General features: G+C 36.0%; 1 protein-coding gene across 1 annotated transcript in view; it reads left to right on the forward strand.

Moving 5' to 3' along the window:
* LOC149409814 (uncharacterized) overlaps positions 1-18,356 on the forward strand; it is a 50,500-nt gene extending 32,144 nt beyond the window's left edge. The window contains exons 6-12 of the mRNA XM_089649119.1: positions 637-777; positions 2,805-2,941; positions 6,201-6,340; positions 10,884-11,034; positions 11,797-11,936; positions 12,192-12,305; positions 12,400-18,356. Of these exons, the coding sequence (XP_089505245.1) occupies positions 637-777; positions 2,805-2,941; positions 6,201-6,340; positions 10,884-11,034; positions 11,797-11,936; positions 12,192-12,305; positions 12,400-13,562 (1,986 nt within the window). The 3' untranslated portion in view covers positions 13,563-18,356. The remainder of the gene's footprint in view (positions 1-636; positions 778-2,804; positions 2,942-6,200; positions 6,341-10,883; positions 11,035-11,796; positions 11,937-12,191; positions 12,306-12,399) is intronic.
* The last annotated feature ends 521 nt before the right edge of the window (positions 18,357-18,877 follow it).

Genomic DNA, 18,877 nt, shown 5'->3' on the forward strand with positions numbered 1-18,877 from the left:
TTTTTATAAAATTTTGAATTACGTGGGAATTTGTTAATTCGAAATTTGGTTTTTGATGTCCGCTGGATTTCGAATTAACAAGGTTCTACTGTATAAACTCATTTATCATGGAGAGCATTTATTTCTGTGTTACCGATGGTTATCTACGTCACCGACAGCTTAGACAGTTGTCTCCCAGCCTGCAGGACTAACTTGCCAATGATCATACCAGTGGGGAGAGCTATCTTGCTTTTGAACAGAATCAATTTGGATATGGACATATATTTAGTTGATATACCCATTGTTTATATTTATGTAATAATTCTTCATCACAAATGTATTTAAAAACTCACTAAAATGAACAATTTTGTAAATGTTATTAAAATATTAAACTAAATTGAATTGAAGGGGTGCAGACGTATCTTTCTTACTGTTAGCAGAAAGGGCGTGATTTAAAAGTAGTAAACTAGCATTCTTTGGTGGCTTGTAACCACACGATCGCTTTTTTCCGGACGATGCCTGGGAATTTTTGAATCACGAAACGCGCTTACATTTCTTCTGTTCTTCTTTATGCTACGCTCATAATAATAGTTAAATGATTTTGAAAGCGCTGTTGTAGTAACATCCCATCCTAACTGTTGTCTGATACCCTCAAAGGTGGAGCAGACCTACTCCATGGGCACGTTCCGCTGCGGGCCGCTGCACCAGATATCTCTGGTCGGCACCGTGCACGAGGAAGTTGGCGGCTTCTTCCCCGAGCTGCTCAACATGCTCGAGTCCAACCCATTCCTCAGGATGGTAAGTCATTGTTATAAATATCTCTTATAAATGTTATCACCGTTCTAAATATCTCTTATAAATGTTATCACCGTTATAAATATCTCTTAAAAATATTATCACCGTTATAAATATCTCTTATAAATGTTATCACCGTTATAAATATCTCTTATAAATGTTATCACCGTTCCAAATATCTCTTATAAATGTTATCACCGTTATAAATATCTCTTATAAATATTATCACCGTTATAAATATCTCTTATAAATGTTATCACCGTTATAAATATTATCACCGTTATAAATATTATCACCGTTATAAATATCTCTTATAAATGTTATCACCGTTATAAATATCTCTTATAAATATTATCACCGTTATAAATATCTCTTATAAATGTTATCACCGTTATAAATATTATCACCGTTATAAATATTATCACCGTTATAAATATTATCACCGTTATAAATATCTCTTATAAATGTTATCACCGTTATAAATATCTCTTATAAATATTATCACCGTTATAAATATCTCTTATAAATGTTATCACCGTTATAAATATTATCACCGTTATAAATATTATCACCGTTATAAATATCTCTTATAAATGTTATCACCGTTATAAATATCTCTTATAAATATTATCACCGTTATAAATATCTCTTATAAATGTTATCACCGTTATAAATATCTCTTATAAATGTCTTTGGATATGATTTGAGATTTCCACAGTCAAAAGCATTATAATGGTTTATTTTTGGGGTATTATGCCGTGTTGCACAACCTCCTTTATCCAACATTTCATACAGCATTACAGTATCCTTCATCAGGGCAGATGTGTAAACGAAAATTGTGTTGTGTGTTCTTATGTATTCAGAAGCGATACTGTGGTGCCATCTCCAATCCTCTAAGAGCTGGTATAACAGTAAAATTTAAAATGGTTTACTGTGTTTAGTTTTGTTGTAGCCGTCAATTACCAGATACCAAGAGCTACTGAGCCCCGTCGCCTTTATTAACGTTGATGAGATTTTTATGAATTTAAATTGCCTCCATAATTAGGCGTGCTCTATGCGTTTTGGATCTCTCCATGACTTGGGAACAAATCAAAAGTAATGGCCGGCTTCAATTAAATGCTCGGCGATTGCCGATTTGTCAGGATGGTCGAGTTTACATGCTCGAAAGTGTTATGATATCCTTTTGGAGATCGTCCGTTCTGTCTGGCCTACATAAACCTTGTCACATCCGGAACAGCTGAGTTCATAAACTCCATCTGTCTCTAGAGGAATCTTGGTTTTGGCCAGTCTCGAGTACCATTTCTTCAAACGTTCTGGGGAATCGTTTTATGATATAAACATGAAATAGTATCGTACATTATCTAGTAAACAGAAAACATTCGCAAAAATACATAAATCATAGTTTTTGGTCTGACATTTGATCAAAACTCATCAGTGTAATTTTCACACAGTTCTGCAAATTCTTGTCCTGCAGTTGAAGATATTTGGACTTTTTCCTGTCCGTTGTTCAACAGGTTAAGGCGATGCACTACGTCGTGTAATATTTTAAATTGAGCCGCTATCAATAACAACCCTTACGTAGATGGCGAAAAGGTTTAAATTCCCGTTTAACACCATCCGCCTGTTTTGATTTATGCAAGAAAAAAACATGGCTAAAAAGTGCCTTTTATTTTATTTTGTGGATGTTCAGGCATAAATATTTTTTTTTCGATCATTTTATAAATAACTTAATTTGCCACATTATACAATAAAATCATAACCGAAAATGGGTTCGTTAGTAGGAGATTTTGAACTTTAAAGCAGTTTTCATACGCCTTTACATTATTTTTTTCTGGGCTTATAAAAAGACTTTTCCAAAAAATACTCGATTATTTCAAAGGCCAAAATGTATTCTACTCGCAGCATTTAATTAAAGCATCTGAAACATTTCTAGGCGACCAAATTTTCAAACCAAAAACACATGATTTTGAATTACTACGTATGGCATCGCCTTAACTGTTAAATTGATTGCATTTATTTTGTTGTTTCAGACCATGCCGTGGGGCAGCATGTCGGTAGTGGAGATGGAGCCTAAGGAGAGTAATGATGGACCCATCCTCTGGATAAGGCCCGGAGAGCAACTTGTTCCTACCGCAGAGTTGGGACGAAGTCCTATCAAAAAAAGAAGGTTATTATATCATTATTTCACTAAAGACAAATCTAATGCTAACCTATTTGTATTAACCACTAATAAATGGAGTATTTCTGAATGTATCCAAATACTATTTCCAATTTTATTATCTATATAAATAAAAATATAAATGTTTGTTTGTTCAAAATCTTAAATCTCTGAAAGTACTTCGCCGATTGCTTTAAAAATTTGACACAACGTTGCATTCGAATACGCGCGTGTTTTTATTCACCTACATTATATAGATGTCACCTGTGACAGGTAAAAACAGCGCCATCTGTTGGACGTAAAAGCAACATGCACTATTGTTACTCTATCTGCACATACGGACTGAGCAACAGCAACGCGTGGCGGGGTACAGCTAGTTATTAAAAGTAAACGTATAATTTTTGAAATACTAAAATTTTCTATGCAAACATAAAAATTTTCAAAAATGGCTCACCTTACGTTGAATTACAACTCTCTTTTAAATGATTTGAATATGCCTAAATTGGGGGCAGAACACAGACATATGAATATATAGACTAGAAATTAAAGGTGAGGGGTAAAATCAACTGTTGAAGAACGAAGGAGGTAAAGCTGACTGTGATTCGTCAATAAATCAATCTGACAGTATATAGGCATCTCGCATTATAATATCACCATTTAGTTCTTAAAAGTAAAATCTGCTTTTAAATGAATAGACATTTTTACATGGGAGCGCAAATTACTCGCCACGTTATGAACAAATTTGCGAAGTCCAAATTCGGCAAAAAAAATTTCTTCTATTTTCAGAGTCGAATATTTTGTTTACGTATTTAGTTAAGACACTTTTATAAGTGTTCATAATTTACTTCCCAGTAACAACGATGCGCACACTTGAGAATCGCTACATTCGACCAATGTTGGAGGGTTGTCACAACCGCTATGTTCCTATTAATAATAAAATATTGAAATCTTTAAGAAAGAAAAGTAAAACAACTAAAAAAACAAATGAAATTATATACACACAGTTTTTACCAGCGATTCCTAAGGACGGGTTGTTTCGGAGAATTTGAACAATTCATCAAATTTCAACGTTCATTAACGGGTTCTGTGAAAGTCCTATTCAAATTCTGTTATTATATAATTATAGGCTAGTTGCTTGACAGAACTGAAATAAAAACAGAACTTAAAAATATCTTTCACAGAACTTGAAAATTAACTTTGAAATTTGAAGAATTGTTCAAGTTCTCCGAAACAACCCGTCCTAAGAGTATTTGGAGTAAAAAATTGGACATCATTTTGCCTTCCGATGACACTTTTTCAATTAAAAACAAAAAACATGATTTTCTATCACACATCGCCACTCGGTATAACCTAGCGCATTACATGATATGCACTCCTTCTCGTTCCAGCAGTACCGTACATACGAAACAAGCGCGTACCTAACACGTGGTACCTAAAGCGCAAAAGGCGAAGGCACATCCCTGATTCTTATGCAAACGGCTTTGTATTTTGCGTCCAGATGTATCTCGATGTGATAGTATATGTTTCTACAACTGATTTATATTATACGATGTGAATAAGCTTAAAATAATGCTTACATATGGAATGTAATACGACAATTGGGTTTATTCTCTTTTTCACATCTATTTTTACAAGTTTTCATATCACAAGCCACCATTTTGCCGTGTTATTTCGTAAAATGCCTCGACCATAGCTCGACGCTGGTTCGAACAAGAATGATGATGTCACATTCTCAAGATTCACGGGAAGCCATACGCGAGCCCAGCCGGCTCCAATGGAACCGGTATGGGGAGTGGGGAATAATACGCTTTTAATCACTTAGGGCAGGTCTACTAATATTCATATGTCTATGGGGCAGAAGGATTTTCACTGACTTGGTATTTCTGTATAAAATTCTAAATGATGCATTTTTTAGTGCAGAATTGCTGGTATTGATAAAGACTCCATTACGAAATACTAGAAGTCGGGTTTATTCAGTGCAAAAATTCCGGGACTAACTACCATAATATAATATGAATGGAGGGAAATAATTATGCAGAGTCGGTGGACATCTTCAATTTATCACTAAACTAGCTGACGTGATAGACATGTACCATTTTGGACTTTTCTGCCGCCCTTTGTAAGATGTACTATTCCTTTTTTAGCGATCGATACTACTAGAACGTTCCGGAAGGACGGCCAATGTAAGATGCATTAAGCCTAGAACTCTGTGGAGATGCGTCGAATTTTATATGTATAACATTATCACATTTCCTACCACTTGTTATTATAGCACAATGAGCGCCTACCTACTTAACCGCGCCCGGCGGCGCTCGCCCAGTAGGTACATCGAGCCGTCTAGACATTACGCGCATCTGCCAGAAGGTTCTAGACAATCGCCTAGGCATAATTAAAGCATTATCGAAACGTCGAGATCCAGCGAGTAGCAGGCAGTTTACCAGCGGTCTCGCTAAGCTACTGCCGCCGTCGGCTTGGCTATATAAATAGGCCCGACTCAGCGAGTCAGTGAGTCATCAGTCAGCCAACAGTGTAGCGCCGCGCTTGTAACCTTGACCCAGTTAATCACTAGCATTCCACGCTAAAATAATTCTCGCACCATCTCTTAAAATAAACGCGCTTTCGTGTGTGTAGTAATTGCTATTTGTGCTTTCTTGAATAAACGTTACAACTGAATAAACTGTGACTTTTATTTAGTACACCAAGATAACTACACTTTGTGCATTATTTTGATGTTTCTCATAAGGTTTAGCCAGCGTTAGCATTGTAAGCACCTGAATTTTTTTTTCGACTTGATTACAAAACATCGACTTTTTTCTACGTTCTACAAATATAATATACATGTATTGTATACATAAACCTTTCGGAAGAAATTCTCTAAATGATAGTGAAAACCCTATAAAAATCCATTGTGTATATTAGATGAACGACAGACGCGGATAGCGACTTTTTTTTAATACTATTTCGAGATAAATACAAAAGATGTTTAAAAAGTAAGAAATAATATGTATGAATAATTGTTACTGCATATTCCTATTTAAAAGTGCATCCATAATTACATCATTAAGGTGACAACACTGAAATAATTTTAAATTTACAACAGGGATAATTGTTTTTAAATGCAAATCAATTACCATATAAGGTTTCTAGGCTAACCTAAATTATAGAGTATGTGTAAAAAAAAACTTTGATATCGCACAAAACCCTTGTTTGGGGTAAGTGTACTACCCCTTACTAACCTAACCTAACACTGTTGTTTATTTGTATCCAGGGCTGGCATAAATGAGCTGCGCAACCTGCAATACCTACCCCGCTGGAGCGAGGCGAGGGAGACCCTGTTTGAGGACAGGACACGTGCACACGCGGACCACGTGGGACACGGGCTGGACAGGATCACAACCGCTGCTGTCGGTAAGGACTTTACTTTATTTACAAGGGTAAAGCACGGACAGTATTTTCATTTGCGTTTTTGACACTGATAATTTTCAAAAGTTTCTTTCCACCAAATTGATAACTAGGCATCGGATATGCATTATGCAAATTTGAGCATTTTGAAAATACATATATATTTGATTTTTATGTTTTTGTGAATAATAATAATAATTGTTTTATTAACTTTCTTTTTTTTAACAAATATAGATAATGATATCATCACTGGGATCTCCCGTGCTGAGGATTTCATTTACATATTATTGCAATTTTGTAGTATGGATGTTATAGAGTAATTATAAACATATAAAATAGATAATTAATTATTGACCGGTCAGTGGCCGAGTTGACATCGCGTTTGGGTCCCACTCAGGCGTAGTGTGTTTGATTCCTCGGCTGGCTAAGTCCACCATCACAACACAAGTAACATTTTCAGCTTTCTGTGGTGGCAGTAGGAGATTTTCAAATATTGTCAGGTTATTCGTAACCCGGGAATGTTTGTCTTTCTTTTTTAAAAAAAAAAAATATGTCAATTACAATTTGAAGTTTTACTCATAAGTGATTCCAAAAATAAAATATGAAATAGTATTGTTTCTGAAATAAATATATTACATGGTGTATTTCAGTCTGTATTGGTGTCAGTATATTATGTATTTCTGATATCCCTATGTTTGGTATCCAACCTTTTCATTTGAGATTTAAATGTTATAATATTGTTGTGAGCTTTGAATGAGAGTGGGATTTTGTTGTAGAGTTTGGTACCCTAGTATAGGAAGCTTTTTGCCCAAATGTTGTATTTGCTTTTTGGATATGTTTTTGACTGTGACCGGATAACTCGTCAAAATAACGATTCAATACACCTATAAAAAGTGTTATAAAGTTATGAAACAAAAACGAGGTTAAATAGGCTACATATATAACTATTTAACCTAGTTTTTGTTTATTACCACCTTTTAAAGTTGTGTTGAATTGTCATTTTGAGGAGTTATCATGGAACCGTTTTTGACCCTAAGATCTAGTGTTTCTAATACAGGGTTTTCCAATAAGAGGTGTTATTTTGATATTCAATCGTAAAAGATCAATGGTTTCGTTGCTTGTGTGGCACGTAGCGCCGTCTTGTTGAAAGTAAACGTTGTCCAGATCAATACCATCCAATTCCGGCCATAAAAAATCATTAATCATCTCTCGATAGCGTAATCCATTCAGCGTAACTGTTGCTCCAGCCTCATTTTCGAAAAAGTAAGGTCCAATGACTCCGTCAGATCATAAACCGCACCAAACAGTCACACGTTGAGGATAGAGAGGCTTTTCAACAATAACTCATGGGTTTTCCGTGCCCCAGATGCGATAATTTTGCTTGTTGACGAAGCCACCGAGGTGGAAATGGGCCTCATCACTCAAGATGATTTGCATTTGATTCACTCAAGTGAATTTTAATAATTTCAATGCATGGTGTTCTATACATATACATTCCACATATATACATATATGTGAAATGTATAACATCAATAAAAACTGCTTGTGGATGTATTATTTTAATGAAAAATGCTATTTCTAATTGTCAAGTCTCTGACAGCCCTGAACTGTGTACTTATAATCCAATGTTTCACATTACTGTAAAAGCGTTTTATGGCGTTTAATAAATAAATAAATAAATAAATAAATTGTTGAAACGTGTATCGTTCCATTTTTATTAATGGCGTAGTTTCTACTTGTAAACTGTCAAAAAATGACAGCTTCAAAAGTAACATCTACCGAAATAGCGGGCTATTCAAAATAAAACCTCTTATTGGAAAACCCAGTATAAGTGTTGGTTGTTATTTCTTGGGTTTTGTATTTATGAATGTAAAGGAGTATTTTTTTTATAATAAAGTTGTTCAAGTGACATGATGTTAAGTATGTTGGAGATATTGTCAGGGATTCTTACAGGGACTTTTAGAATAATTTTCACTATGGCTTTTGGGTTTCAAGTGATGAGTGATTTTAGGATAGTCACTTGCACTGCCCCATTCGATAATACCGTATTCTAAGAGTGATTGGCTAAGAGCCACGTAGATCTTTGTTAAGTCTTTCACTGAGGACATTTCCCGATGGTTTTTGCATTATTTGCATTCATGCCTGAATGAATGAATGTAAATCTTGGAGTGGAAATTAATCCACTTCACAACATCCGATCGAGCTGAAACTCAGCGACTTTCAAATGAAAGATAAGGGGCCGTTCAAGTATTACGTAAGCAGATTTATTACAATTATTTACCCCCTCTTCCCCCTTGTCACCAAAAGTAAGCAAAGCTCTTACCCCCCCCCCCCCCTCCCATGCTTACGTAAAAATTGGTACCTATATGCATTTTTCTGTTAATGTATTCTGTTTTTTAAGCGAGTACCTAAACGTATTAATTATTTGTGGGAATCTCCGAATATGTATTCGGTTTTCAAACATAGACAATGTGTGGGTTGCCAATGTGTAAAAAAAAATTACTGCTGCTGAGCAGTGCTGACCTAATCACTATCTCGACCCCCCCACCCCCCCATGTCATCAAAAATAAGCAAAGCAAAGACCCCCCTGCCCCCTATAGTGCTTACATAATACTTGAACGGCCCCTATGAAACATAAAAAGATTCAATTGCGTCTGGGAATTGAACCCAGGACCAGAGGCGGTTTCACTGCTTGACTTTAGTCTTCACATACCAACTTACAATGACATCTGTGCCTCAGTCATCGATGTACAAAAGTACGCTCCAGTCGTAATTCTCGCCCGCTCATTATTTGAGCTATCTTCTAGTACAAGACTCCCGTGCAAAAGCAGACGGGTCGTGCATACTCCGATATGCACAGAACCATTTTTTACCATACTACTGAAACAGCATCGGGCGATATAAAGACAGCCCGATCAGCCGAAACGGTTACATGAGCGAGACAGATTACACTCTTAATGTCAAATCATGTGTTAGAGCAGTGCAGAGATGTAACTCCCTCCGTGCATTATCGAAGGGCCTTGACGGCGAGTGAATTTGGCATCACTTTGATCATGCGTAATCCAATTCGTCTGGAATGTATTCGCTTAGAAATACTAATGTACGATGTAAGCGCTACGACATTCACACATTGGAACTCGTGCGCGGTGAATTCAAACAGCTTCACTATATTTTAAACGATGAATTGTGTGTCCTTTACTCTTGAGATGATTTTGGGAACGCTGACGTAGCAGTATTATTTAAGGCGATGCCATATGTAGTAATGCAAAATCATGTGTTCTTGATTTGAAAATTTGGTCGCATGGAAATGTTTCAGATGCTTTAATTAAATACTGCGAGTAGAATACATCTTGGCCTTTGAAATAATCAAGTCAAATAATCAAAAATAATGTATAAGGCCAATGAAAACTGCTTTAAAGTTCAAAATTTCCTACTTACGAACACATTTTCGGTTATGATTGTATTGTATAATGTGGCAAATTAAGTTATTTATAAAATGATCGTAAAAAATTAAATATTTATGCCTAAACATCCACAAAATAAAATAAAAGGCACTTTTTGGCCATGTTTTTTTCTTGCATATCAAAACAGGCTGATGGTGTTGAGTGGGAATTTAAACTTTATCGCCATCTACGTAAGGGTTGTTATTGATAGCGGCTCATTTTAAAATATGACACGACGTAGTGCATCGCCTTAATCAATTAGCTTACAGATTTAACATAGTAAATAGAATGAATTGCAGTTGGTAGCCCCATTTATTAATTTTCTCCACCTAAATTACACACTAAGTACATTTTAAAAGTGAAATGCACTGCTGGCAATTTCATTCACGGGCCACCTCTGCCCAGGACCTCTTCCTACCCGGGCAAGTGCTGATCTGACCACTGAGCTAATTCGACCATGTCAACTTACATCATTTTTAAGAGCTTCCAACATTATCTTCATTTTCTAGTTTTGCTTGAGGCGCTAACAAAAAACCTATCAAAGAAGTAAACCTGATGTTTGGCAGAAAGGCATGGAACTGGCAGAGGAAGGATAAAAGTAGACAGAATGCTGTAGAAATGAGATTCCTGAGGCGTATGTGTGGTAAAACCATGTATGAGAAATGTGGAGATTTGATAGAATGCAAGGCTGTTGTAAGCGTAATTAGTAAGATTAAGAAAGGGAAGCTCAGATGGTTTGTGCATGTGGAACGAATGAATGAAGAAAGGAGTGTAAGGACAATATATGACGCAAATGTGAATGATAGACGAAGTCGGAGACGCCTCAGATTGAAGAGTATGTATGAATGTGAATGAGGCAAGGAGTGTGTACCAAGACAGAGTTGTTTGTCAGTCCGTCTTCTGTCTACCCCTGCGGATATTTAGTTAGTTAGTTTAGTCATTAAAGACTTAAGGACTACTTCACTATTTATTTTTACCCAGCTCTGTTCGTTCACTTGCGCATTTTTTCATTGCAAAATGAGTAATACCTTAAATTAATATTGTTAAAAAATGTATGCAATAATACGTTCAATTATAATGAAGAAACAATCTTTGCTTGTGTTCAGGTGTTCTGAAGTCAGTGGGTTCCACCGCTGCTACGGGGGCGGGCCGTATCACCAAGGATGTGGTGGCTTTCCACGCCGCAGACTTCCCACAACTGGTTCAGCTCCTCCAACTTGATCTGCACGAACCTCCCATCACGCAGTGCATCAACTGGTAACTTAATGACTCCACCCCTTGTTGTTCGCATCCAGAGGCGGTCCTTAGTGCATTTGTGCAATGCACTGCCGCATATTTGTGTTCAAAACATCGATACACAAATCTACGCTCCCTCCCGATCGTGATGGATTCCCGCCAGATCATTCAAACCTCATAATAATGTCCTGCAACTATAAATATATCCATTGACATTTTGTCAAATCGAGATCTAAATCTAAATCGTCAATCGGTCAACCTAGCAAATGAATTGCCTAACTTAGGACGGGTTGTTTCAGAGAATTTGAACAGTCCTTCAAATTTAAGTTAATTTTCAAGTTCTGTGAAAGTTCTGTTATTATTTCACTTCTGTCAAGTAACTGGCCTATAATGATATCATAACAGAACTTGAATAGGACATTCATAGAACTTGCAAATGAATGTTGAAATTTGATGAATTGTTTAAATTCTATAAAAACAACCCATCCTTTGACCGTGTCATTTAACACACAGGACCTGGCAAGAATATTCAATAAATAGAAACACGTTTTTGGTAAGGCCAACATGAAGACAATACCATACTTGATAATGTCACATGTTTTGTGTTTAACGAACCCAGTAGAAGTAATATCCAAAGGCAAAATGAATGTATAAGGTTGACACTGCAATTGCAGTGCTTCGTAACGTGCATGCGCACAATTCTTCAACACTGCAATTGCAGGGCTCCAGCTTCTGACATTATATTTTCTTGTTTGTTTTAACATTGTATTGTTCGTTTAATAGGTTAGAGGAGGCCAAGCTCAACCAGCTGCGCCGCGAAGGCGTTCGCTACACCCGCCTCCCGCTGAGAGACAATGACATCTATTTCCTGCCTAGAAACATCATCCATCAGTTCAGGACTGTCTCCGCAGTCACCAGCGTTGGTGAGTTACCATCTCTTTCAGTTGCAATGTGTTCTAAATCCCTTGTTATTTATGTAAATTTCTTGATGTTTTAAAGTTAAACTTTGTTCAATCGCTGAACAGAAAATCGTTAGAAATGTAATCTTTTTTAAAATGATTTTTTTATTAAGATAGGAGCTGAACGAAGGGATTTATTAATGCATGTCTCGAAGAGGTCCTGATTATGTTGTGAAGGTGGATAAACATAATGAATAATGTTTTCCTTCTGCCCGCTAGCCTGGCATCTCAGACTGAAGCAGTACTACCCCGAATCTGAATCTTCCCCCAGCGAAGGTGCCCCCGAGGAGATCAGCAACCCCCCTCCGGTAGCCACCACTGATTCTCACAACTGTAAGTAACCACCCCTTTTATGAAAAAATACACCCGTTGAATGACGTTAAACTTATATGAATACTATTGTCTCATACGTTTCTTTCTTCCACAGCATCCCGCAAAAGGACAAATTCCTCTTCATCCTCTAAGCAAAAGGACAAGATAGAGATGAGGGCATTGGTCACTTCCCACAGTGCCGACGCCAAAGCTCGAACAGTCCACAAGAAAGATCACACCGAGGCCGCGGACAAACATCTGCCTCAAGCCAAGACTCTGGAAACCACCCCACACACCACGGGAACCCTCGACAAACCCCAACATAATTCCAGCAGTTCCACTCCCAAAAAAAGCTCCTCTTCTGTTCATTCAACTTCCAAAAGTACAAGCCATTCTTCAACAAACAGGGACAAGGAGAAGTCTAAAGGATCCGAGAAGAAAGCCGAGAAAGAGAAAGGCTTGCAAGATGAAAACAAATTAAAACGCTTGATGACGTCAGAAGCCATTAAAAGCTTGACGGAAACTATAATAGGAAGTGCCACCGCTAAAGTCGACGTTAAAGAAGAAGAGAAGTGCGTGTTGAAGATACAGAACGGAGCGGACGTGAAGAAGCCGGAATCCAATGGGACGGATAGTAGAAAATCCAGCGGAGATTCTATTAAAAGTGTCGTAGATGAGAGGAAAAATGATTCTGTTAAATCTGAGAGTAAAAGAGATGATTCTTCTAAGCATTCAGATGCGAGAAAAGACAGTTCTGATGCAAGGAAAGATAGTTCAGATGGTGTAAAGACCTCACCTCCTAAACCCGGTGAGATCTCGTCAAAGAGCTCCACGTCGAGTCATTCTTCCGACAGGCATCATTCGAGGAAACATTCAGATTCAAGCAGCAAACATCGTCACAGGTCTTCGCACGATCGGCACCGATCCTCCCACTCCTCTCACAACAAAAGCTCTTCGTCTTCCATCAAACACCGCACCAGCAATGGACAACACAACAAAGACGGCGGTGACAAATACAGAGACAAAACCGCCGATTCAAGAAGACCTGAAGCTTCCAGAGTCAAAGACGACACCAGCAGAGTCAAAGAAGTCAAAGATGACGACTCGCGAAGACAATCGGACGCGACGCGAGTCAAAGATGACTCGAGCCGCATCCGAGAAGACGCATCGAGAGCCAGGGAAGTCAAAGAAGTCAAAGATATCACCCCGAGAGTCAAGGAAGTATCTCCTCCAAGCCCCAAGAGAATGACTTGCAGTAGTGACCGCCCACCTGACTAATAATATGACAAAGTTAATTGTTTTGCAGCCTGTGATTTGAATAAGTGTATCCCAGTAATCCATTGACTGAGTTATATATTTTATGTTATGACTGAACGGATATGGCCTCTATCGGAAATTATTTTGCATTGTGGACATGCATAGATAATAGATACAAAGGAGATGGACTAGCATTTACGCGCAGAGGCGCTCCGTCTCTGTATCTCTTTCAGTCCATGCAGTTTGGTCGTAGCGAGGCGACAGTCTGCGCGCTTCTACGCCGTGTCTCCCTTTGTCTCTATTATCTTTGCATGATGCAATGCGTCTTATCAATGTACTGCTACAAATGGCCGAGTATTATATGATATATACGGAAAAGTTCCGCAGGTGTTGAATTACCAACGGAAAGTTGAATACACTATTTTTTATTTTATTTTTTCGATGGAAAAGAGACTTAATTTTCAATTATATTAATAGAAGATACGCATAAATATTATAATCATTGAAGAAATTGTGATTCAATACCAGTATTGTCTAAAAAGAAAGTCAGTTGTGAATAATTACATAAATTGAACTTAAAATAAATATTTATTTTTAATTTGTGCCGTAATTCACAGTTGGTCCCCTTTTTTACAACCCACTGTTTTTTTTTTTTTTTTTAACAACAAAACAGAAACACGAGAAAGTGGTTATTGGCTGTGAGTGATAAGCTCCTTGACTCCTGAAGCAGATATTGCAGGTTCGAAATCAGACATAGGAAAATGAGATCGTTGATGAGAGGACCACCATTTAGAATCGTAACAATGCGTGAAATGGCTTTAGCCATTTGACATAACCTGATCTGAAATGGGCACTTCTCAACCTTCCTCTTCCCCATCTCTTTCCCCTTCAAATTTAAAATTACAAATCGCCAAACTGGGAATGTCATAGTCCCACTTGTTCCGATCAATCAGGACTCTTCAGTAATATTTCTTAAAATGTGACCAGATCTGAATAGCTAGGCTTCACTACGCTCCCCAAATTGAGGATGTCATAGTTCCAATGGCTATGTGCAGTTGCGCAAGATTAATCGATACATATACCAGCCTCGCTTATAAACGCGGTGTGAATATTACGCGGCGTGTGAGGTCAGAACAGTGAAAACTTGACTTGTTACCGTGGTTATAGTGTTTTATTTTTGGGGTATTATGCCGTGTTGCGCTACCCCCTTCTTTAGCCAATGTTTCGAACAGCATTAGTGAAGTTCGGAAGACTGTGGTGAGGTGGATATGATACCGTGTTGCCAACTCCAATCCTCTAAAAGCTGGTATTACAGTATAATTTAAAATGGTTTTCTGTGTTTAGATTTGGCGTAGTTGTCAATTACCAGATATCAAGAACTATTGAGCTCAACGTTGAATGAAACGTTGAGTGAAACGTTGAGTGAAACTTTGAGTGAAACGTTGAGTGAAACGTTGAGTGAAACTTTGAGTGAAACGTTGAGTGTACGTTGAGCGAAACGTTGAGTGAAACGTTGGCTAAATAAGGAGGTAGAGCAACACGGCGTAATACCCCAAAAATCATACCTATTACCATTGTGTTTATATGGTTAAAACGGTCTTAAACCAGGCTCAAGGCCGGCTTTACCACACCAACGTTGAACTGGCGTGTAAGAATCTAATTAGTAAGACGAATATTGTGTAACACTGTTTGGAAGCCACTTTTATTAATTTTATATCGATGATTACAAATTTATATAAATGGTACATTATTGTTATTATTGTCAATTTGAAAAGCAAATCAATTACGGACCCCAAAATATTAAAAAAAATTGTACAAATTTTTGTAAATAATAATACATTTACGTTATGATTTAACTGACATTTATTTAGGTCTATTATATTACGCAGTTTATATTTTAATCAGTAATTTTCTATCATCATTTTTAATATTATCACATTAATTAAAGAATAGTGAAGTGGTAATATATTATTAATGGGAAATTCTCTTTTGCAATTAAAATATTTATTTTAACCCCTCAGGTCTCGCATATTTTGTCATACGGTCAGATTATTTCCGCTTTGCAATAAAATTCAAATTAATTAAATATTTCTGAACGTGTCCGAAAAAAATTATGAAATTTTATTAGTTGAAATAAAATAATTTTTTTTAATGCAAACGTAAAAAAGTTTTACTTGCGTTTTTTCTAACTAAATTACTGATTTAAAAAAAAAATTAATTCCCAAATTCCCAATTCCCAAACGTGAACAAATTAGATTGAGGGGTTAATAACGAAAAAAAATATTTTTTGTTTCTGCTGTAAATCTTGTGAGCGATGCACTGAACATAAAATCCACAGAAGTGATGTGATCTGTACTGACGATCTGAAAGAACACTGATGTTGCCAATTCACATAAGAATTTTCGGCTCTTAGGCCCCGGAGAGGTAAAGGAAATTGTTTATCTGTCCATTATCTCTTCAGAAGGAGAATTTTCGAACCTGTTACACATAGTGATTTATTTTTGGGCCATTATGCCATGTTGGGATGCCTCCGTTATCAGGACAGATATGTAATCGATCGAATCTGATGTGTACGGTTACACATCTTCCCTGACACGGCATAATAGCCCAAAAATAAATTTCTATAATGCTTTTGGCCGTGAAAATCTCAAATTATACCTGTTACATATTTTTGATACATTTTAAATACATACATAATTATTTTTTCATTCTTCTAAATAGCAATTATAATTTCATAGATTAATTACTATGAAAAAATATTTCTGTATTAATTTCCCCAATAATATAACTAAGTCCTGTAAATATGTAAATAATATAGAACTAGCTCTATATAAATATATAACTACAGTGTTTTTGAATTCACGTCATCCGGACGCTCATTCTAAAATGGTTTTTGCAATATAAAAAAAAATTATAATATTTTGACGACCGCATTCACCTACCGATATTTAACACACGCCAAGTTGTGTGAAAATTGATGGATTTTCTTTTCTCTAAGCATTGTTTATTCAATGCACCAATCAAAATTGAGCACAAGCTAAATTATGTTGTGCGAAAATGAGCGTTACACTTAAGGCGATGCACTACGTCGTGTAATATTTTAAATTGAGCCGCTATCAATAACAACCCCTACGTAGATGGCGATAAGGTTTAAATTCCCGCTTAACACCATCCGCCTGTTTTGATTTATGCAAGAAAAAAACATGGCCAAAAAGTGCCTTTTATTTTATTTTGTGGATGTTCAGGCATAAATATTTAATTTTTTTTCGTTCATTTTATAAATAACTTAATTTGCCACATTATACAATAAAATTATAACCGAAAATGGGTTCGTAAGTAGGAGATTTTGAACTTTAAAGCAGTTTTCATAGGTCTTTACATTATTTTTTCTGGGCTTACAAAAAGACTTATCTAAAAAATACTCGATTATTTCAAAGGCCAGAATGTATTCTACTCGCAGTATTTAATTTAAGCATCTGAAACATTTCTAGGCGACCAAATTTTCAAACCAAAAACACATGATTTTGCATTACTACGTAGTGCATCGCCTTAATTCCAATGTTTGTGGTACATTGATCAAAATGAACTGTTCTTCCTCTCAGATGGATGGCTTAACTTTGTAAACTGCTCAGTGAAAATGATGCTTAGCCGCATTGGTGATACCGACTGGTGATTTTAACTAAGCCTTTGCTCAGTTTGATTGGTGAATACATATTATTAACAGCATTGAACGCAGAGTTTGTTTTGTTTATTTTAGTATACAAACTAAGATTCGTCGTTAAAAAGTTATGTATAATTTTACAAATGTTGATATGTAACTTCAGTCAAAATGAATAGATAATTAGTAGGTACTCTCAGTATCGCCCTGGTGGAAAAAAACCATTCCGAATGAAACTTAATTGAAATGGCTTTTACTGCAAAAGAGTCTATTGAAACTATGGCATTCCCAATTGGGGTATGAAGGTAGTGGGGAGAGGAAGGAGATGGGAAGGGGAAGGTTGGGAGCCGTTAGACTATTGCATCTTCAATAATTGGGTTATGTTGTGAGGTTGAAAATAGTGGGGAGGGAAATGGGGGAGTACCTGGCTAATTAGATCTGGTCACCAAACACGGCTAAACCCATTTCAAGCGATGTTTCAATTCTGAATACAGGGTGATACTGAGAGTATCTTCCACTCTGAAACGTGCCGTGTATACACCGTATATTATTTTATCTGTTTAAATTGTGAAATGATTAATCGTTCCGGTTATTTTATTTAAAAAACCATTCTAGAATTTTGTCCCGATTGTGAATTAAACGAAATAAAATAACAATAAATAACAATTAGCAATTTATTAAAAATAAATTAAGACTGTTGGGTTGGAAATATTATTTATAAATAATAATAAATTTATTTTTCCTATTTATTTGACTGAGAAAGTTGTATGAGAAAAAAATTAACATTCATTCTTTATTTAATTGTTTTTAATTTATTAATACTAATAAAATTGTGCCCCTACGGGGTATGCAGATAAAGCGCCACAAATTACAGTTTAATTTATCGCGATTTTTACAGTAAAAAACTGCATTATTGTCCTTATTTATTTTGTGAAAATTAATGCTTTGGATGTGTTTTTTAAGGGACTAAAATTCAAAAACACTTTCCGTTTTTGACAACTGAAATTATAGTCAAAATGTAAAAAAATGGGTACCGTGTTATTTTAATAATACAAATATATTTAAAAAAAGTCCTAGTTTCGCATATTTTTGATTTTCATGATAATTGTGTATAATTCCAAACATAAAAATAGCTTCCATCCAAATTTTCTAATATCTCCCTGAATAATTTAATTTATAACTAAAATGAATTATGTTTAATTTAAGAATATTATTATTATTTATGTAATTTGCACCCAGCTTGAAATTAGTAATAATAATAATAATGTAAAGTTTTTATAAAATTATGTAAAAATATTAACATAATGAAAGCAATTATTATTGAATTTATATATATTAATGTGGAGATATTTTTTATGATTTTGTGTTTTTTTTTTCTGAATATTATTGATATGAAGTCCAACACAAATGTAAAATATTTTTTTGTTACAATAAAAATTATTGGACCCATGTTATAGCTTTATTTACTAATCGCGAAAATTCACGTGGGATCACATCTAGCCATCTCTCCAGTGGTGGTCGGTGATAGAAATATGTGGGGTTCACAAGAGAAAGTAACTAACTAATCTTAGTTAAGTTAGCGCCCTTTGTGGCAGCTGGACGCGTCATGCCGTCTCCAACCGCTTTGTGTTTTTTTAGTATTTTCAAGGGAAACGAGGCAACATCCCTTTGAAGTTAT

The sequence above is a fragment of the Hesperophylax consimilis genome, chromosome 29 (assembly GCF_061612785.1).
Source record: "Hesperophylax consimilis isolate HC1 chromosome 29, BYU_Hcon_1.0, whole genome shotgun sequence".
In the NCBI taxonomy this organism is placed as follows: Eukaryota; Metazoa; Arthropoda; class Insecta; order Trichoptera; family Limnephilidae; genus Hesperophylax; species Hesperophylax consimilis.